Source organism: Coturnix japonica, chromosome 8, assembly GCF_001577835.2.
Source record: "Coturnix japonica isolate 7356 chromosome 8, Coturnix japonica 2.1, whole genome shotgun sequence".
In the NCBI taxonomy this organism is placed as follows: Eukaryota; Metazoa; Chordata; class Aves; order Galliformes; family Phasianidae; genus Coturnix; species Coturnix japonica.
This window is the reverse complement of record NC_029523.1, coordinates 16494620-16516664: the sequence shown is the minus strand read 5'-3', so window position 1 is coordinate 16516664 and position 22045 is coordinate 16494620. Positions and strand designations below refer to the sequence as shown.

The 22045-nt window shown below is 38.8% G+C and overlaps 1 protein-coding gene across 4 annotated transcripts; it reads left to right on the top strand.

Moving 5' to 3' along the window:
- The first annotated feature begins 1376 nt into the window (after positions 1-1376).
- On the top strand, positions 1377-18429 carry PTGFR (prostaglandin F receptor). 4 transcript variants are annotated; one of them, XM_015870442.2, is made up of 3 exons: positions 1377-1651; positions 2977-3824; positions 16276-18429. In XM_015870442.2, exons 2-3 carry the CDS (start codon positions 3036-3038, stop codon positions 16579-16581), a joined length of 1095 nt encoding a protein of 364 aa, XP_015725928.1. In that variant the 5' UTR covers positions 1377-1651; positions 2977-3035; the 3' UTR covers positions 16582-18429. The 4 variants fall into 4 exon arrangements, with proteins under 4 accessions (XP_015725928.1, XP_015725926.1, XP_015725929.1 ...); XM_015870440.1 differs by lacking the exon at positions 1377-1651 and adding an exon at positions 1856-1943; XM_015870443.2 differs by lacking the exon at positions 1377-1651 and adding an exon at positions 1980-2139 and having other exon boundaries at positions 2977-3503.
- Positions 18430-22045: the final 3616 nt, after the last annotated feature.

The following is a 22045-nucleotide window of genomic DNA, read 5'->3' as shown; positions in this document are numbered from 1 at the left end:
CCTTCCCTTCCCTTCCCTTCCCTTCCCTTCCCTTCCCTTTCTTATAGAAGTGTTTTAATATATTTTAAAATGATTATTTTGAATATGATAAGATACTGGGAGCATGTATTTTATGTGCTTCCTTCAAAAACAGGCAAATTCAGGATTCCAAGACCACACTTTTAAAGAGGTATATCACAGCTTCTACTGGATGATCCTAGTGGTCTTTTCCAACCTTTATGATTCTAGGAGTAAAGTGACCCTTCCACTCCATCCTCACAATGAGGCTCTGTAACACAGCTTGGGCAGGGACGCTCCCCAGGGATGCAGGAACTCCCCCAGGACTGATGGCAGGGACTGAGGTGCAGCTGTTTTGCTCACTGCTTCTGTTTGATTTGTAATAGGGAACAAGGAAAGCTGACCCTCATCAGTACAAAAATGCTTAAATCTGTGCTATGGCAGTTTATGCTCCTCATGATGTGCAGAAGCAGGGGCTATCTTCTGTGCCTGCTGTCTGAAAAAAAAGACTTGGTTGCTTATGTACTTACTTTCCCAACACTAATTCTTATCCTTTTCCACCATTTCACGCTGAAATTTCACACTGCCTCCTTTTGGCAGACCAATGCTTTCCTTAGCATGCACTCTCTAAGCCTGCATTTTTCTTCCTTACTCTAACTCATGTGTTGAGACACTTTTCCTGACTTTTCTCTTTGGCTTGAGCTGCCCAGTAACTCCTGCCTGCCAGGAACTGGGCCTTGAATTCACTTCTTCCTTTCCAGCAGAACTGCTCCTCATTTCAGGGGGGAGATGAGTGAAGAGATCCAGCTAAAAAGGAAAGGCATGGCACAAGCTGCTTGTAGTTAAAATGTCTGTCTCTTTTTATTTCTGGAGGAGGAAACATAAAATAAATCCCTTTTCTCTGAACTTCAATGACAATAATATGTTTTGAGATGTTTTATATTATACCATGTTCTTAAAAAAAAAAAAAAAAAAGGAGTTTTTGGGAAATGATAGGTATCAATCAGAAAAAAATATGGTCATTTTTCTTGTGTAATAAGACACTGACATCTGACAGGCAGAAGGTCTTTTAATCCTTTTTGTATGTGACTTCAGGTACTGTTTGAACGAACGGATTTAGCTGGTTTTTATTACCTCACTGGTGAATTAGGGAGAGGCAAATTGTATCTACAGTATTCAATAAATGAAGGTAAGCAAAACTAAAATGTTCATGAATTTTCATTTTAAAATTTTATTTTTAAATAGTGCTAGGAATAATATAAATGAATGCTGTTTCTTAATGTAAGCAAATACAATTTTTGCATCCCATGATGCACTCGCAGGGCTGTCTGTTCCTGAGCCCTCTCTCTACTGTGAAAGGGTGTTTGGGCAGAAGCAGTGAAAAGTGAAGGGGCACCTGGCAGTTAACAGATGCAGGTCCTCAATTGCCACAAGAGCTGTGCAGCTTTGGATGCAAAACCGTGGGCAACAGCTCATCCTACCAAGTGATATTGTTGCCTTATGCTGCGATGCGAAGAGGCAACGTGGCTCTTCTATTACCAGATACCACGGTTTGCACGCAGGCACAGCAAGGCAGCACCTGCTCTCGGCTGGCATGCGAGGGATGCTCTTCTGCATCATTCCCTATGCCGGTCTTCGATCCCAAGCCATAGAGGTAGGGGCTATGCTCAGCGTCTTCGAGGCCCGAATGCCCGAAGAGGGCTGGGAAAAGGTGACCCTGGGCTGGGGCAGGTGCTGCACGCCCGCTCGGCGCACCACCGATATCGCCCTCGCCGGGGCCGGCAGCGGCGGGAGGAGAGGGAGGCCGGGAGGGAAGGCGGAGGCGGACGGGAGGCGGGCGGCGCCGGGCTGTCGCCGGGGGGAGGCGGTGGCAGCGGGCCGGGCGGCGGCGGCAGGCCGGGTACCGCGCTGCTCCGCCGCGCCTCTCCCGGCGCAGCAGAACGAAGGTGAGCAGGGGGCGGCGGTGGCGGAGCGGCGGTGGCACTTGTGCCCGGCGTAGTGGGGCGCTCCGCCCCCAGCACCGCCGTACTCTTAAGGGCGCTGCTCGGTTGCGCTTCCCCGCGGTTCCGCTGTCCTCCACGTGCCGGGCGCTCGGAGCCTCGCGGTACCGGAGCTGCCGCGCTGGCAGCCCTGGGCAGGGAGGTAGGGAGAGGACGGTGCTCGGTCCGGGTGCGTGCCGGCTGCGCTCTCCGTCGGCGGTCCTTAACGCTTGTAGTATCGCTGGCGTGGGCTCAGCTGCTTTCAACGGATCTGTTTCAGTAACCGAGGCACTTCACTGCCTCTTTGTGTTATGCGCTGTTAAAGCCTACTGGTTCTTTCTGCATGGGGAGTTTTTGCCATCAGGAATGTCCTGAGATGGGAGATAAAGTGTAGAGTAACTCGCAGAATTGGCTGTTCTATAAGTGATCTCTTCAAGTCCAAGTTCAGGGAGGGTACAGATTCGCGGGAGGCTTAACTGCCAGCTATGTTAAAGCTTTAAAACATCGGATTGTGAGAGGAGAATGACTTATAAGATGTTGTGACATTGTTTTGAAAATAAGCTCTTTGAGAGAAGAAAAACAGCGTGATTATCATCTCAGAACATTCCCAATCCGGTATTTCATTTTTGACTGTGTTCGGGTTGGTGAATACTTTCATTCTAGGAGTACGTTACAAAAACGTTTGTTTATATACATAGTTTAACCACAAGAATATACTTATTTCTCTGATCAGATGTACATGTACGTTACATATATAACATATTTTACTTGCAGAAAATATCAAGGTACTGTAAAGTATATCTACATTGAATAATGCATGCAGATAATTACTTTATCCTGTGGCTGCTGCACTATAATATGATGCCACATAGTAGCACTCAGAGAACAGGAAAATTAGATTTGTACCACAGACTAACATTATGGGATTTCTGCTTCAAATGTCATTTGAACAATGGTATGCTTTTTACACTGTGTATGTCTTATTATTTTTAAATTACAGATGCCTTCTGCTTGCAAGGCTGCTGAAATGTGTTGAGCGCTGCCTCTCGTCTCCTAACCATGAACAATTCAAAATCACCAGGGCTGGCTGGATTTGGAATCTTAAAAAACACAACCTGCCACACAGAGAAGAAGATTTCCGTTTTCTTTTCAATAATTTTCATGACCGTGGGAATCTTGTCCAACAGTCTCGCAATAGCAATTCTCATGAAAGCGTATCAGAGATTTAGACAGAAGTCCAAAGCCTCGTTTTTGCTTCTTGCTAGTGGCTTGGTCATCACTGATCTCTTTGGCCACCTCATCAACGGAGCCATCGCAGTGTTTGTGTATGCATCGGACAAAGACTGGATTCGTTTCAACCAGTCCAACATTCTTTGTAGTGTTTTTGGCATCTGCATGGTTTTCTTTGGTTTGTGCCCACTTTTCCTGGGCAGCGTGATGGCTGTTGAACGTTGCATTGGAGTCACCAAGCCAATATTTCACTCCACAAAAATGACTTCTAAACATGTGAAAATGATGTTGACTATGGTATGTCTGTTTGCTGTTCTTATAGCTTTGCTGCCTATTCTTAGGTTTAGAGCCTATCAAATTCAAGCATCGAGGACCTGGTGCTTCTATAAAACAGAACATGTTGAGGACTGGGAAGACAGATTTTATCTCTTACTTTTTTCTTGCCTTGGGTTACTGGCCCTTGCTATTTCATTCTTGTGCAATGCTGTCACAGGAATTACCCTCTTAAGGGTCAAATTTAAAAGTCAACAAAGACAAGGCAGATCGCATCATTTTGAAATGATCATTCAGCTCTTGGCTATAATGTGTGTTTCTTGCATTTGCTGGAGTCCATTCCTGGTAAGAGCCTAATGTGTTTGCCAATTTTTAATGCACATCACTGTATAACGCTTATACTTTTTATCTCCAGGTTTAAAGGTGCTTTTGCTGTGATAATTACTCCATCCGTATTTTAACGTATTTATTTTACAGCATGTTGCCTGTGATGTATGTACATTTGCTTCTATATCAAAATTAGTAATTATTCTTTACTTCTGGTCATAAGTGAAATACATTGAGCAAGTAAAATGTGTAGGGACTGTGAATACTGGTGCTGTGAAGCAGACAGTGGTAGCAGAGGGGTAGTGGAATAATTTAAAACAAATATTGACCTCGTCCAAAAATTCAGTGAAATCTTGGAGTGGCAATTCTATTTAGTCTGTACTGTGGTTTCTGTCAGTTTTTATTTATGCTAGCCTGTTCTTTGTTATTATTACAGTTTACTGCTACTTGCGAACTATGCTACAGAAGATAACAGTTAAGAACATAAAAATTCTCCATTCCATTAGCAGGGTATTAAGGGCTTTGCTTTAGAGTTATGCAAAAAACAACAGCAGTTGGCAGTAGGTTAACGTAAAAATTTGATTCAGACCCGATCAGGCTGTGTTTGTAATCCAGACAGATCTCTAGCAAAGCTGCCCTGTGCACTCAGGGCTTTCTCAGCTATGCAGGCTGTAACTTAGGGCTCTGTGCTAGTAAGTGCTGTGGCTCTTCTGAAGCAGTCGGTGGTGCTCAGGGTACTGTGTGCTGTCAGTGAGTGGTCTCAATGGAAATGGGATTATGATGTGGCAAAGAATTTGAAGGCTCCTGTGTTATGATGGCTTTTTGAAGGTGTTTAATGATGTAAACCCAACCAAAGCTGCTCTATTTTTTTCACTAGGGTGTGAGAGGTTAAGTCATAATTAATATTAAAGCTCAATTTGTATCCTAGATACAGTGATAGTTTTTCTCTGACGTGAACAAGGAATGAATTTGGTTAGAGTTTACAAAAATAGAAATTTAAATCTGAGAACTGAATCAGATCCAGTCATATCTCATCTGCTCACTGGCTTTCGTGTAATGTGGAGGTACCTGAGCTGCTTCTAAATAGAATTCTAACAGCTGCAGCAGCTAGGTACATCTGGCAGATAGCAGCCAATTAACCTGCTGTCACAGGGAGTGTTGAGATATGCCTATGCCTCACTGAAATGCACAAACACTGTCACTTGTGTTCAGCCGTGACAGAATTTCCCATGCTTCCCTGCTGATTTTTCTAGAGTTGCTCTACAACATAGTTGAAATTCATGTTAGCTTTTGTCACTGTCCTGATTGCTGAATGTGCAGCATAGATAAAGTCATCAGAGCAGTCCAGCAAGCTCATGTAATGACCTTACTTCCAGTAACTTCCAACACTTCAAAAATTCATTTGGAACAAGACACGAAATGGTTATCAAGAAGAGCAACAGAAAGGATGGCTTTAATTTTCATGGGTAAACAATATTTTATCCTTCTATGACATTTATTTTCATGAAAATCAACTTTCCTTAAAGACTGCAGTTTCTTTGCTTGTCAAGAGAGCTATAGGTATTTTTCATTAAAAGAGATATTGCCCTTCATCTAGGTTGCAGTTTACAATGAACTTCCCAGCAGGATTTTTTTTTCAGAGCCTTTATAAAGCATGGTGGTCTCATCAGCTGGTGATAAAGATGAGTGAATGGTTTCTTCTTTAAATTCGGTGCTTGGTAGTTTTTGAGAATGGGTTGCAGATGAAGGTTATGCACAAGCGATTCTGGTCTATTTATCAGGTGTTTTCTGTGCACTGTGAGCTCTCAGTGCTTTACTTTTACATTGCTTGAACTGAGGTGCCCCAAACTATCACCAAAGTCAGCCCATCGATATGAAAAAGAGTTTTGCACTATGAGCAAATAAATGTGAGAAATGAGAAGTTTAAAATTCAGCGTAAGACAGGATTCTTGGAAGTAAGTTTTAAGGAAGTGAACAATTACTGTGTTAGGCAGAGAGTTTGGAAGTGCAAGAAGACCTGGTCCTTGGTGTAGACTTAGCTATTGTGACTGTAGAATATGCGTCAAAATTAACGATCTGAATTGCAAACTTTCTCTTTGCTTTGAAAGCATTCTGCTCAGAAATCAGCAAGAGAACTGTAAGCACTGTGTTAATGTGGCAAGCTTCATTGAACAGCAGTGAAGCATACAGATAGAGTGGAATAAAGTTTTGCTAAGATCGTACTGCTAAAGCACTGCAATGAAGAGATCCAGAATTTATCAATGTGTATGATTTATGGTGAATTGCTGATTCAAATCTGAAACCTCTCAGTGTGAAATGTATGGTTTAGATTCCATAGTTTAAGCAGCTTATGCCTACAAAAGTTAATCTCGAAATTAATATATTCACGTGTCCGTAAATGAAATCATTTGGCAAAATATCTAATTACATGTTTGTTTTGCATTCATTTGCCTGTTTAATTAAGGTGAAATCTGGAAGTCAGTATTGCCTTTGAAGCTGAGAATTTTGCCCATGCCCTCTGACACATGGAGTGTATATGATAAAATGTTATTTGAGAGTGACTCACCCCTGTCTAAACCAAAGCAATTAGAAACCAAAAAAACATTTTGAAGAGAAGGCGGAGGAAGGTGATATAATTTATCTCACATGTGGTTTGAAAATACCAGGGTTGGGATTTATTCAAAGTGATTCGCCATCTGATAGGGGTTTATTTTTCTTCTGTTTTCAATCTAGACTGGTGTTACGTCAATTGTCATGTATGCGTGGATAACAAAAGTGCGGATAACAAAAGTCTATCCAATATTGTAATCTGGTGCAGATTTACTTCAATGCTGCATTTTGATACACATGTGCACACACACGTTGTGTGTGTGTATTTCAAGTGGAGTTATGTATCCAGTCACTGTCCTTTGTTAAAATCTCCCTTAAATGGCATTAAACAAATCACCCTTCACAGTGTCTGGTGTGGAAAAGAGCTCACAAAAATCAGGTGTGTATACGAAAAATAATTAATAATATAATCTGTCACCATCTCCATTTTAAGACACCTGGAGATCTGAAGTGTTTTGCAGAAACAGAGACTGTGGTTTAGCTGGGACTGTTGGACAGGGTCTTTCTTCTGATTTCTTCTGTGAAGCTCTCTTTTTTTCTTGTTAGCTCCTCAAAAATGGGCAACTTTCTCACATTCTCTGCAGCTGTGTAGGAGTCCTTCCATAAGGGAGTGAGGGAAAGAAGGAATTCATCATTTAAGGAACGTTATTCCTTAAATTCCTCCGTAATTCTTAAGTATATACAGCAAGGGTTCTGTTGGCTGGGACTTTTCAACCTGCTTATTCCTTTGTGGGGCAACATTTATGTTGTTTTGAGGAGCTGAAAGGGTGAGGAAACTGACACAAAAGAACAAGTGAAATTCATGAGTTTTCCAATAATCTGTGTGGTCAGTGATTCATAGAGACATGTTTATTCTTACAATCCGAATCATTTTGTTTTGTGATGGGTAATTCCAGGAATATATGTTCCGAAGATAGTAATGTCGACTTCTATGTGTAATAAGTCATAGGTTTTCATCCTTGCTTGTCTCAGAGTATGTGAATTTTGTTGGATAAATTTGGTCCCGAGGGCTTGGATTCTCAAAGTAAATAGCTGGGCTGGAGCATTTTGTGACAAGCACTGCTGATGACATAAATTGTTTTATAAAGCTGGCCTGCCGTGAGACAACTTGGCTTTGGAGCTATGTTCATTTGAGCAGATCCTGACTTCAGTACAACAGGTTCTCTGGGGCTAAAGGGATAGACATATTTTAAATTATATTTCTGTGGAAGCAAAGTGAACTTCCTGTAATTATGGACAGGACGGGTTTATTTCACAGAGAATTTGTCTACAGGAACAAATTATGATACAGAGAAAAGTCTAATCCTTTTCATGTGTGAAACATGTGTTAGAATGCAAAAAAATACTGTTACATTTAAGTTATTCTTCTTAAGATCTTTTTTTTCCTCACTGTTATCTGAATCCTCTCATTCTGGTTTCACCTCTCCTTTACTGCAGAAAATAGCCACTTCTGCTTTTCTTCTCCTTTTCTTTTTTTTTTTTTTTTTTTTTTTTTTTTTTTTTTTTGTTGGAAAAGATCTCAGCTGTTTATTTCATACAATTAAATCCACTCTTGTTCAGCTGCTGTTTTTACTACCTAGGTTAATTTTTAGCAGTCACTTCTCATGTCATCTCTTCCCTTAACAATTTGTTATTCTTATTGTGTCTGAACTCTGACTTGGTGTCCTCCAAATACAATGAGGCTCAGTGGTTGCTTTTTGTGTATCTAGGACTGCACTTAGCTTCCAGATTGTTGAATCAGTCCAACCAGAATTCCGGTCTTAGTGGCCCTCCAGTGGAAACAATGCTGGAGGAGGTAAGAAGGGCAGTGCTGTGTTGAAGGGGTGGCTCTTAGTGCAATATCCTTTCTCTGGCCTCTGAACCAGTTGTTCCACTGGATATTTCAGGTGCTGAGGCAAGCTCACGGTTGGTATGTGATAAAGGAGGCTGGTGGATTGCAGGCTTTAAAGTAACTAAATTCTAGGCCATGTTGTTGCATATAATAGAGGGCACTTTTCTGTAGAAGGCAATTCTTTGTGCATGTCATTTTCATGTTTTTGTATGCGTACTCACATATATACATGCATAACAACACTTTGCCAGGAGTTTATACCCAAGTAACACTTGAAAAGTCTTAACATATTCTTTTATAAGCTGTCTGATTTTCCTTTATACTAATGTATGCTTATATGTGCAAGGGGGATCATTTATATGTTCTCATTGCTTTCTTAGTGCTGTTTGACTCCAAATTTTGTTGATTGCTTAAGAGCTTAAGTTACTTAAACATTCTCATGTGCTCTCTGGTTGGTGATTTTCATAGTTGAAAGATGCAGTAGACACAAGTTCCAGGATGCTGGTCCATGTCTCACCAGTGGAGCCCTTATAGTTGAATGCAGGGCAGCCTCCTGGCTCTCCTGGGTGGCTGCTTTGCCACAGCCACTGCTGATGGGTGTTGCCAGTCAAAGCTGCAGGTAGCATGAGCTTGCTTACTATACAGGCACTGTGAATTTTAGAATCATGGAGTAACTTATGTTGGAAGAGATCTTGAAGACCTGTTCCAACCCCCTGTCATGGGCTGGGTGCCCCCCACAAGATCAGGCTGCCCAGTAATCCATCCAGCCTGGCCTCGGGAACCTCCAGCTGACACTGAGGTTTGTGTTGCTGAGGTGTCGCTATGCCATTCCTAACATGCATTGTAGGCTGAAAGATTTATGAAATTAATTGCTTCCTTTGGAGATTAACAAGACACAGAGAAAAAGAACACACTGATTTTGAGTGAGTAATGCTGAAATGATTAAGCCCACCTAAAATAATATTGAATTTCAAAGACTCTCTTTTAGTGTTGAGAATAATTCTGTTTGTGTTTTCACCTTTTGCAGTTTGTAGAGCTTTTAATGTCTTTGCCTTTCTGAGAAATATGATTCATTTTTTAAAAATGTTTTTTACTGTGAGCCAGGGCTTAGTTTATCACAGACTACTTAGAAAGTCTCTATTAAATGTGGCTGTTTGTAATGCAAATGTAAACGTTTGCCTCCCTCTCACAGAAGTCAGGCAGTTGAGCAGTTCTCAACAGTGAAGAAGAAATGAACAGTAGTCAGCATATTGTCCTGTGGTAGGGATGGAAACCAGGAAAGAAAGAAGATCTGGAGATGACAGGTTGTCCTCTACCAGTAAAGACTGGAAGAAGCATAATTATATGTTTTGTTATTTATGTTTACTTGTGCTGCTTGGAAAAACTTATGTAAAGCCTTTTTCTGAAAATGCAGTGTCACCAGGATGCAATGACTTGACTTTGCTTTGGAGAGATTAAGTAGGGCAGGCAGAATTTCAACCATGTGAAAACATTTTATTTTCAAAATAATGTGCTACCGGTTTTATTTCAGATTCTTCTTTCTTGTTCCTTAAATTTGAATTTTAACTACAAAATTGAACCATAGTAGTCTGTAAATTGAAACAATATTTCATTCCAGATAGATGCCAGTGGCTATCACAGAAAATTTTTATATTTTTATTTTTTTTTCCCAGTTTTGAAGTTACCATTCAAATTCTGAAAACCTAAACCAAGCTACCTCCCCTCTGTTCACTTGGTATGCTGTGATAGAAATAGAAAGTTTGAGGTACTTTCCAGTTTTGTTTGATAGGAGTGGACTCTCCCTGTTTCCTAGGTATGACACTTATTCAGGCCTTTTTTGCTTGAAAATATTGTGCACTGCATAACCGTTTTTGGAAAATGGCATACACTGGATAGCCATTTTTGGATTGTTATTTTAGGAAAGATCTTTCTTCTGTCTATCAGAAGCCTTTAAATGGTAAACTTCTGGTGGAAAAGCCTCAGGGACAAATACACTCACATGGAATAACTCCAGAAACTCACCAGGTTTCATAGGACAGACTTCTGTGTGCAATACATATTCATATATTTTGTAAGATAATTATTGTGTTATTATGATGTTAATTCTTATTTATAATCACTATGAAAGATACTGCTTGTTAGCAGAAGCTACTTATCTCAGTAGTGTAGAATCTGTTAATGTCTGAGAGAATACTTTGGTTCCACCTCTGGGAAACAGTCTCTTTTAAAATAGAGCAATTCTAATTCAGTTCTTTTCATTCTCGTTTCATCTGCTTTTAAGACTTAAATTTATCTGTGAATGCTGCTCCTAGAAATCATAATGATCAGGTAGCAGAACACTGCCAAAATGACACTACACAAGCAGTTATGGTGAAGTTTTGGTAAATGCAGTTTATTTTTTCAGATTCATTCTCGTATTGGATGAGATGAAATAGCTGAGGAGGAGAACCTGAGTTGTGCTGTAGGCAATACACCACCTTTTGCTGAAGGATACTTCTTATCTGTTACTATTACAGACAGAACAGGAGAGAGGTAAAGAGTAAGCTTTTTCTCAGGAGCTCCTCTTAATGAGCTGTATGAAGACTTTTTTGTGTCAAAATGCAGGTTTCAGCATTGGAGCTGTTTCTGCATGTTTGCTGAGTAGTGCATGAATACTAAACTCCCCAAACCCAAGAATTACTTTCTTATTGGAGAACCAGAAGTTAATGTCTGATCTCCAGCTGCTTGCCATTTCAGACCTGTGTGCTGCCAGCACTCGCATGTACCTGACTCCATGAAATGGTGTTAAACAGTCCATGTGAGTGATAGCAATTCGTTGCGTGATTTACAGTGTATTAGTGTATTAGAAATAAAAGCGAATCCATGTAATAGTCACTTATGTTTACCAGGAATGTGGGTTTGCAAAAGTACTAAGAAATAAATAACTCTTAAGTGGAGATTTGATTTTTAGTTTCCTCTCCACCTAAAAGGTCATCCAACTGCACAGCAGTCCCTTCTAATTTATTTGCCAACCTTAGAAATAAAAATATTTTAAATTAAATATTCCAATTTTGTAAATGTAATATAAATTTATTAGCTCTGGTAGTTCATTTCATAGCTTCTGAGTGCTTTTCTCTCGAGTGATATATGGAATAAGTTATTTAATAAGGGAACACTTTACACCTTCCTTTGCCTCCAGCCAGATTTGTAAATACAGCAAATCAGACAGCATGAAGTCAAGAAGTAACTAGTGTTCCAGAGTAATTATATTGTCAGCTAGCTGAACAAAAGTATGTGTAATTTTGAGGAGGAGAAGAGAAGGGAGAAGGGACCATCAGTTCAATATTGAAATATCTGGATTCTTTTGAAGAAACAAAGAGAGACGACCTGGAATGTTTTGTTCAAAGCCAAGCTGAGTTTAGGTTACTGTAGGTATTATTCAAGTGGAAAGCTGACAGAAAATAAAAGCTCTGGTCTTAGTGTTTGCTAGTATGCACACACCAGACATTGCATTTCTGCCTTACAGAGAGCATGATAATGCCAAATCTTTTCAGGTTCTGTCTACTCCTCATTTGTGTTCTTTCTCTCCCATAGGGGATTGTGACTCTGGAAGGGAAGATGTCTTGTACTGCATTTAACAGAATATTGAGTAAGCTGACTTGTATCCAGTGCTGTTTAGGAGAAAGGGATTTGCATGTTGGATTCAACATAGGCATTCATGACAGTGACGAAATATAACAACTCTGCAAATACTGAAAAAAAACATGGACTTCCTTACCTTGATGGAAATTCTCATAAATGTTTTCAGTGGAATCCTAAAGAAGTTTAGGAAGGTCTGTAAGGCTCCTACAAAGAAATGGAGACTAAAGGTTGACCAACTACAGGAGAATTTCTGAAATTTGTTTACAAACAATGGAATTTGCCTGTCTGCTCTGCTTTCCATGCCAGTCTTTTGGTGACAGGATTTTATCTGGTTTCTTGAACTTAAGGATAGAACCTGTTTTTAGAGTTTACAAGCTGAATGTAATACTAAAGTCTGCCTTATTTCCTAACTAGCTTTAGAGTCTGCGTCTTGTTTTGACTGACTGTCCTTCAGTCCTAACAGGGATGTAACATATCAGCAATGCCATTTAGAGATCCAATTGGAAGAGAAATTAAAGACAAGCTGTTTATATTTGGAGAGTGGTGTGAAGCTCTGGAGCTATTTTTGTTTTTCTTTTCATTTTCTTGCACTGAGCTCTGTACCTAAGGAAAATGACAGTTCTCTAATGCTAAATGAAAGATGCAGTTGCAGAAGTCAACAATTCCAAAATGTTCTTAAAAACTTTTTCATCTGACATTTTGGATTTTGAAAAGTAAGCTTTATTTGTAGTGAAACCTAAAATTGGAAAAAATAATTGAGTTTAATGCATTGTGTCAAAGCACAAGTTTGGACTTGTCTGTATTTATTCTGGGGTATATGGAGGACTTGGGTTGTAACTTAAACCAGCACATGAGTCAGAGAAACTTTGTTTAAAAAGTCAGTGTTTTTAACTAATGTTTTTAGAGTTATTTTCCTAAAGAAAGTTTGAATTGTATTGGTTATATCAAGTAATACTTTCATTTTTATTTTTTTTTTTCATAAGCCAGGGAGACATATTACAGCTGTATCCATATAAGCATTGTGTAACTCAGCAAAACACTATTTGGATTTTCACATTACTAAATATGTTAGAAAATGTCATGAGTTACATTTCTTATTTAGCAGCTGGGGATTAATTTTTTGAGTCATGCTGCTGAATCTGCATGGCTATTAAAATCAGTCGTATAGATCAAAGGCAGCCAGATAGGGTGCAATCATGTTGCATTTCCCTCTTTCTCTCTGTCTACGGGCAACAGAATTCCTTAATTGTATTAACCTGATAAACCTGCAGGAAAGGAAAAAAAGCAATTTGTTCTTTGAATTGGTTTCTCAGCTTGGACCTAATTATTCAGCAGTCTTAGCCAAGGAAGAAGATTATTGACACTTCTGTGCCTTCAGAAGAGGTCTTGCTCCCAGGAGTGAGCATTGTAGCAATCTCTGCTTCCGGTTCCTGACCTGGAAACTTGTGCCAGTTGTGACGTGACTTTCTCATACCTATGGATCAAAACCAGACTGTCTGAGGTTTTGATACAACTGAAAACTTTAAGGGATGGTAGTGCACGAGGCCTTCTAACTGTTTATGATTTCAAAATGATTTGAATTTAAAATTAAATAAGGATGAATATTAAAGTGTAATAGTAATAATTTATAATGAACTTAGTCTATGTTCTTCTCTTTGTCCTCTGTGTTGGTGTGTGGTTGGTTTCGTATGCTTGAAGCCTTCTTACATGTTGTCTTACGTACGAAAGAGCTCCCTGAGCAGTGCAGACTGTTTAAAGGAGTGGATCTGTTTCAATTCGTACCCAGAGATGAGATGATGGAGCCATCTCTGTCACTGCTGCTACTCTGCTGCGTGTGCTTTAGGGTAAAAATACTTAGGATTATCTCATGCTTGGAGCTGGATTCTTACTCCATGCCTATGTAGAATTCTCAGCCTGACAGATCTTCAAAAAGTTGGTATACTGCTTTATGATAGCTTTAGTTCTCCCCCCCCCCGCCCCCCCAAATTAAAAAAATAAATTATAAAAAAAAAAAAAAAGGGTATAGTTTCTTATTTCTGAATAACACTACCAAGTAATTTAAGAAAATTCTTATTTTATGAAACAAAATCTGTAGATAACACTTTATCTCAGTACTTCCAATAATGGGATTCACAGCTGATTTGCTTAAGCATTTGGCTATGTGCACAAGATGTACCTTCTATTTGCTACTTGTACTCAAATGCATTATTCTGTGTACATCCAGTGTTCATAAGACAGAACTTAAATGCCCCAGATGAAGCTTATCCAAGCATCAACATCAATAAAATTATGTTGGTTGTTAGATATTGCTTTAAGGACATCCATTATCCAGACAGAGTTACTTAGTGTTCAGTCAGCAAGTTGAACAACAAATGAGTTTATTCACTTAGAAGTTATTAATACCAAGTAGAAAGTAATCTCACAAGTTTGCTAGACATGTAAGAAAATGATAGTTTTTCAAAATACAGATGCAGCTATTCTTCTTAAGTGACCACCTCTGCTGCCTTTTTCCTGAGCATGGAATGCATTTGGATTTGGCACTTAGTAACTCTGCAGAATAAGCGAGAAGAACAAATGGAATTTTGAAGTACTCACAGAAACATCAAGAAGCAAATTAGGAAGCTGTATATCTGTATTAAGCCAAACATGCTATATATCAGATAAGAATGCTGGTCTGAACTCTGTTGTGTTGTCCTTTGCTGCCAGTTCTACTTACATGAATAAGGAGTTCTCCATCTGAATTTGGCTTGTATTGGACCTCTAATAAATAAAATGTTGGTCTGTCTTGAGAAAATGTCTCATGCAAAAGTCAAAGGAGTTGTCTAAGTTTGGGTGGGCTGCTGATGTCAGAGAGGAATGCACCCAACAGTTGTGGGGTGAGAGGCAGATTCAGTAAACTGACTTGTAGTTATTTGTATTGGCATGGTGCTCAGACATTCCTCCCCCTCTGCTTGCTGGTTCCCAGCTGTGCTTCTGCCAGTCTTACCAGCTTTCCTAGGAATGTTCCTGTGGGCTCTCCTCTCTGCTCCCGCAGTTGTCCATGCAGAAACTCTTAACCAAATGCCTAACCAAGCAAGCACAATCTCATTTTATGCATTCACTCTGTTTTGCATGGAAATTTATCCCCAGGTGTGGTGACCTGAAAGATGCATACAGGGCCTAGCAATATTGTGGATTATCTTGAAGAAGTAAAATGGGTTTGCTAGAATCTTGAACGGTAGCTTTTTTCCTCTTCATTCATTTTGTATTTTTATTTTAAACAATGTATCTATGAAAATAGGACTCTGCACTTGTACAGACTGACCCTACCTCTCATCACTCAATAAATCAGTGTACTTGTAGCACCAGTTACAAAATATCGCGTTTCTCAGTTACTTAACTGTATCACTTTAAATGCTTTGGAACTGAAAGCTGTACAGTGTTTCATCTTTCTACCAAAAAAGTCTTCATGTGCTTTTAGCATTAATAATAGAGAGAGATAATTTACCATCCTCTGTCACATTCCTGGCTTTAAACAGTTGGGCTTTCTTCACACAGGAACTCAGGTTACAAAACCTCATAGGCGGAAAGCCTACAGAGGTCTCTGCAGGGCAGGAACTCCAACACTGTATGTTTCAGTTGGGCTGGTGTTTCAACATTTAGGCTGTAGCTCTGCAAGGCTGGAGGCCAGACACATCTTACAGAGCTGTGTTGGGCTTGTGTGCCCATTGGGTATCCTCTGCCAGAAGCAATCCTGCTCTCTGGACTGAGGAACTAAATGGTAGTGGGTGGCTGTCCATGTGCAGCATTTCCTTTGTCTTTGAAGGCAAATGAGACCCTCAGTGCTGGCAAGAGGAAGGATATTGGTGGCTTTTGTCACCATGGCTTAAATTTTCCTAGAAACGTTACCTCTTATTTCTCTTATATCTGTAGGGTAAATAAATCATTATTGTGCATTCATTGTGATGAAATCAGCGTACTGTGTTCTTTATGCAGACTTTCACTTTGGAGGTATGAAAAAGTAAATACTCTTTGTAAAAATGTTTTGTTCTAATGATATCCTCTATCCTTTAAAAAATGCAGCTCTGAAAGTCCTGTCATGCCTTGCTAGCTTAGGTTCTGGTTAATTTTTTACTCCTTGCTCAAATCAATTTTTGTTTCTCTATCTGGTCACCATCACCCATTTAAGTTTCAGCAGAAGCAGTTCAGCAGAAACACATGTTCATGCTATGTAAGACATGAGAGAATTTCTAGAACAATAACTGTTACATGCATGAAAGTATTAACTTTGCAATGGAGATACACTAGTGCTTTGATGATGTAATGCTTAATGATACTGTTGAAAATTTCACTTATTTACATGCTCACTTGCTGTTTGGTTTTTGGTTTTTTTTTTTGATGCATAATTGTAAAATATTTAATTTTCAGGTGTCAATGGCCAGAATTGGGATAAATGCAAGTCATTCAAAGGAGAACTGTGAAACAATACTTTTTGCTCTCCGAATGGCAACATGGAATCAGATTTTAGATCCCTGGGTGTACATTCTTCTCCGGAAAGCTGTACTTAAAAACCTGTACAAGATCACAAGGGGATGTTGCGGCATGCCCATCATAAACTTACACATGTGGGAACTCAGCTCCATCAAGAATTCCTTAAAGGTTGCAGCAATATCTGAGTCACCAGTAAGTTCCAAACAAATAAATCTACAGCCGCTCAGCTCGACAGCACAATAAAATTAAACACAGCGTATGAAGAGATGATGGAAGCAATGCTTGTAGATGGGCAAAACTTTACAATGAATTCTAAGGCTCGGTGGTTTGGCATTTGTTTTAAATTGTGAATGATTTTCTCCTGCTGCTTATCAGTTTGATATTGCTACTCCAGAAGATGCACTTGAATGTTTTAATTCACTTTAGTATACATCCATGCCAAAACTGGCTGTAAAGTGATAAATCTCCATAGATTTCTCCTAGGTACTAAAGATAACAGGGTTCCAAATTCTTTACCTTAGCAGGATTCTTTAAAAAAACATACAGGTGAGAAAATGTTCTCTAAGTGTTTTAAAAAGGGTAGCTGCATCTACCAGTGATATTCCCAAAACCTTTGCAAAGTCATTGCTTCCTCGGATAAAATCCGCCATCCTTTTCCTAAGGGTGTTTTTCGTATCTAAGCAATTCATTTTCCCATTGGATGTATAAAAAGCATTTTGTTTGTGGCTAGCTTACTACATGATCTAGTTTGTTTGGTTCATTGACTTGAACTCTCAGTTAATTACTGCATGAATTTTTGGGAGAGCTGCAAACTCATCAGCTTATGTGTCCCTTCCAATCCCTGATAAATAGTAGGTTCCCTGTGGGAACACAGTTAGAAGCAGATGACCTCAGCTTGCTTACAAGTTACATTTTAGACCTACTGGTGGGTTGTTAGCCTTTTCAGTAAATTTTATTGAAATTAACAGACATAAAGCTGTATCAAGAGTAGGGCTTATTTTATTTTATTTTATTTTTTATCCCCGCACTGAAGAAAATTCCTTGAAGGGTTTCCCTAATATATAAACAAGAACACTCATAAGGTACCTCTGCTCAATTTGTAGAAGGTCTCACAGGTCTCATCTATAACAGTTGTATAGGGAACTGCACTGTGAGTGTGGTTTTTATTTGTGAAAACAAACTGCATATTTGATGTTCGCAGGGTCCATGTCTGAAGTGCTGAGTAAATGCAGTATATTTGAAGGTGTCTGAAAATTTCAAGGACTTTATACAGGGGGCCCTTTACTTCTATTGCTGCTAAAATAAGCATTGGCTTTTGTGAATTTACTTTGTTTAGAAGCAAAAATGAGAGTATCAAGATTTGTAACAGAAGTATTATTTTAAGATATAGCTTTTTTTATTTTTACCTATTTAAATTCAAATAATGAATGAAATTTTTGTACATTTGGACTAAATAGTTAAAAACTGATTCACTGAGAATTCAGTCTGAGAAACCAAAACTATTCATGAAGTACAGATTCATGTTGTTTGTGAGAACAGTCTGAGTTGGAAAATAAGAAATCTCAATAAGTTTAAATATTTCAATTTTTTTGTTTGTTTGTTTTAAAGTGGTTAGAAAATTATTGATGGGTTAAATAAGCTTGTAGTGAAATGAAATGCTTTCGTTTACCCTAAGGATTTTTTCTGTGATTTATTTTGCCAATCACAGAAACTACGAAGTGTGTACGTATTTGATGCTGGTATAAGCTCAGCACTGTAGCTTCTTAAGAGTTCCGCTGAAATCTAGGAGCATTCAGTCAGTGCTCAATTTGGCCTTTTCATTTTGTAGAATGTGGTGCCAGTGTGTATCTGTTGACATAACTTATTTGTTGTTGTTTTAGCAGCTGCAGAAAAATGTTGGTTTGTAAATTGTTGAGGTGTTTGATCAGTGGATGAAGCTCATCAATGTTTCATTTTGTTATGAGTAAATGTAGCTTGTGTAGTTCATACTGGTTGACTTGTAAAACAGGAAAAGTTTATATGTATATGTGATCTCTAATATTTTGTGAACTATTGTAAATTGCAGAGCTTCATTAAAGTCATCAAACCGTGTCTTGAGAGTTATTATATTTTTGTACAACAGAAGGGAACCTAAGTTGCTAAAGTAAGCCTTATTACAACCTTCCTGAATTCAAATTGACCAGTGCCATTCACAACAATGACAACAGAATGAAAGGAGTACGGAGGACAGTAAGGATACAAACAGTAGGTCTGAATGTTCATAGCCCTGTGTAATCAGCAGTCTAAGGCGGACAAGGTCAAGTTCTGAGATCCATGCTTAGAAAATGCAAGTAAAAGTGTTTGAATTCAAATAGCTGCCAACATGTAACACAGATGCTGATTAGTTTCACATGCACCACAAGTCCTGAAAAAAATACATTAGTTTTGCTGTTACTATTTTGTCTTGTCCATTAGCAGCTCAGGATTCAGCCATCCATGAGTATGTTACCTCTGAAAGAGATTTAATTACCATTGTGTTTGGTCTCGTAGGAGATGTGCTGTGTTGTATGACTTACAAATTATATGTTTTATAGAATATAAGATTATAGAAAAAGCAACAACAACAAAAGCCAGGACACCTTCCCAGTAGAATCCAAGCATGCTCAGGCAGGAAGAACAGGGCAGGCTGCCTTGTGCTGTGCCACTGAGCTCTGCAGAGGCTGGCTGCCTGCTTGTTGCTGGGCAGCAATTAGTGCCTCCAGAGCAGGCAGGGGCAGTCTGGTGGGTTGAAAGTGAATCTCATTTCTGATTAATGACTGAGGAAATCTTCAGGGTGGGAGAATGGGAGAACATTATAATCTAATAGGGAGCTTAAGAAAGGGCAGGCTGTATAATGAAGCAAGTTATCCTAAAACAAGTTCCCAGCCTAATCTGAAACTGTCTGCTGAAGCAAAGAAGGGCTCGGTAACAAGTCGCTCATCACTGGGATTAGGCAATGACCTGTGGTTTGCTACCTGAATACAAAGAATGAAAACAGGGCTCAGTGATGTTTTTCAAAAATCTGATTCTTAAGGCAAAGCGTCCGTCTTTCTATTGCTTGGTAGGGTTTTTTTTTCTGTTTAATTTTTCTTTTTTCCTTTTTTTTTTTTTTTAAATTAATTTATTTATTTAAGATATTTGTAGATTAAAATATATATATTTTTTCTTGTTACTTTTGTCTGGCTTGTTAGGATTGAGATAATTTTAATACTTGCTAAAACCACCTAAGTGCTGACAGTATAGTGCTGTTATAAAGATGGAGGAAGGAAGGGCTATTTTATAAGTAGTTGCATCCTGTATTCTTGAGATAACTGTGAACCCACCACTGTGTGGCATGGAATGGCTCCAAGGAAAAAAGGTAATTACGAGTTCCAATACCCACTGTCCAAAATATTATTTCAGTTTGATTTTAGTTTCTCACTGCTCTGGACATTTATCTGATAATAAGTCACATTAATCTCCCTTATGCTGAGAGTTTTGGCCGTGACAGTAGTTAGTGCATGATTTCTGTGTCCTTATATCAACTTGTTAGATTTTTTCACCATATTTGATTTGGCCCATGCTCTTGAGAAGCAAGAGAGAGAGAGCAGCAATGTTAGAGCAGAGCCTTCTACCACCACACCTTCCATGCTAAGTAGTAACCTGTATTTTTTAATCACTTTTTCATCTCTTTAATAGTATCCACTGAATTGAAAAGATTTCTGAACTGATCCTTAGTACAGCTTGTGCTCCATTTTTATGCAGAGCATAAGCGTGCATTTATGGCCTACAGTTCTGTATTTAGGTAACTTAAATGTTATGGGTGAATACAAACTGTTACTAGCAGGATTCCCTTTCTGAGTTGTGAGCTACTGACCTCATAGCCTGAAAATTTTTTAGAGATTATTTCTATTTAGAAGGGACATGTGGTGCAATTGAAAAATATACCTGTATATGCCTGATGGAAACCCCGGGGTCTATTTTAGAGCCTGAATATTTTGCAAAACTTAAAACATTAGGTCTTACTCAGTACAATCTATACATAAGAAATGAGAAAATGAACAGGCATTATAAACACAAAAATACAAACCATCTCGTCAATTATAATTGCTTTGCAGGCAGTCTGTCAGAATAAATCTGACCTTCCTGTGAGGAAGAAGAGTCCCAGTGGACGTTTCAGAGACTCCAGGTGATAAGACTTTGAGAACGTATCTATGTACCTCACTTCTTCCTTTTTCCCCAATGTCTACTGTAAACAATAGTAGTGACGGAACAATAATTAAATATGAAAAATATCATTTCAGATGCATTATTTTTTTAAAAAGCATGTCTGTAGTTATGGCAAGTTACAAGTTATTATAGATACAATCAGGGTTTTCCTTCTTAGTAAAATTGCAATGGAGTCTTTTTTTTTTCAAGAAAAATGTCTTGTGATCTCAGGAACATAAACACGTGCCTGTCTAACTGTTTAATTTCAGCACCATGGTTGCAAAATAAATACTAGCTACAGAAGTTTGCAAAGATAATTCCACTTCTTTCTTTATTTTTTCTCCTTTTTTTTTTTTTCTCTTTTTTTTTTTCTCCTAATCTACTGCCAGTAGTAGTTTGACAAGTTAAAGTACTTGAGGCTAAAATTTATTATCAGAAATGCATCCCTACAAAATAGCTACAATTCCCAGCAAATGCAAATGTTTGTGGTTTTAGTTTCTTCTGAAAGCAGCGTAAGAAAAATACCTTTAGTTCCATTATCATCAGCTATAAATCTATATAATTATAATGAGAAAAAAAGAAATCATTGCATTACATGTTGCAGTGGTATTTTTCCTTCAGATGCACTGATGAGAGCTGTGTAGAAGTGACAGCTCCAACAGGAAAACTACCATGGCAAAACAGCCTGTATTCTATAGTGATTTATTGCAAACTCATGTATGCAAGTGATAAAGTCTAAATTCCATATCAAGGTTCAATATTTTTCTTTTTTGTAATACTTAACAAACAGTGACTTGTAATTTTTAAGGTGCCTTAATTATCAACCATTAAGTTCCCCAAGTGCCTGAACTTGTAAACTTGTAAACAGTCATGAGGGGAAAATGAGGAAGGCAGAACTTTAATCCATGAGTATCTGAACTGCTTCAACACCCACTTCCTAAAATGACAATCCAGTATCTGTGTTGAAGATGTTCTGGTCTGCCAAAACCAGTGTGACTGAATCCAGAGTAAGGAAGGAACATGGTTCTGCAATGCATGGTTGGAGTGCTCACCCCTCAACAGAAAACTGTACTGAGCCCTAGGGTCCACTTGTTACTTAACTCATGCCAACCAAATCCATTGGTGAGCATGGTGTCTTGATGTGTTAATGTGATTTGATGTTATTATTAGCTCCTCTTGCTCTCTGATATTCTTCCACTACACCAGACACCCTTGCTTGTTCCATCTTGGCTCTTATCAGTGGAGGGCAAGAGTTCTTTTGCTGTGGTGTTTAATTCCAGGATACTACATCATGAAATTTCGAAAGCTGTGAAGTGCTTAAAAGCTTACTCTGAACTGGGAGGTGGTCATGTTGACCACCAGGATCACTTCTAACTTCTATACTTCCAGCCTACAGCCTACTGTGGGAGATCAGCAGGTGTCCCTTTCAATTTCAGTTTTAAATGATCCAAAGCCAGCATCTTTTTTGATTGCACATCCAGGTTCTTAAAACATAACAGAG

Bases quoted from the DNA above. Each gene is read 5' to 3' on its own strand.
- PTGFR (XM_015870442.2), top strand. From the start codon at position 3,036: ATGAACAATTCAAAATCACCAGGGCTGGCTGGATTTGGAATCTTAAAA. The intron at 3,825-16,275 runs GTAAGAGCCTAA...TTTAATTTTCAG, and splicing joins TTTGCTGGAGTCCATTCCTG to GTGTCAATGGCCAGAATTGG.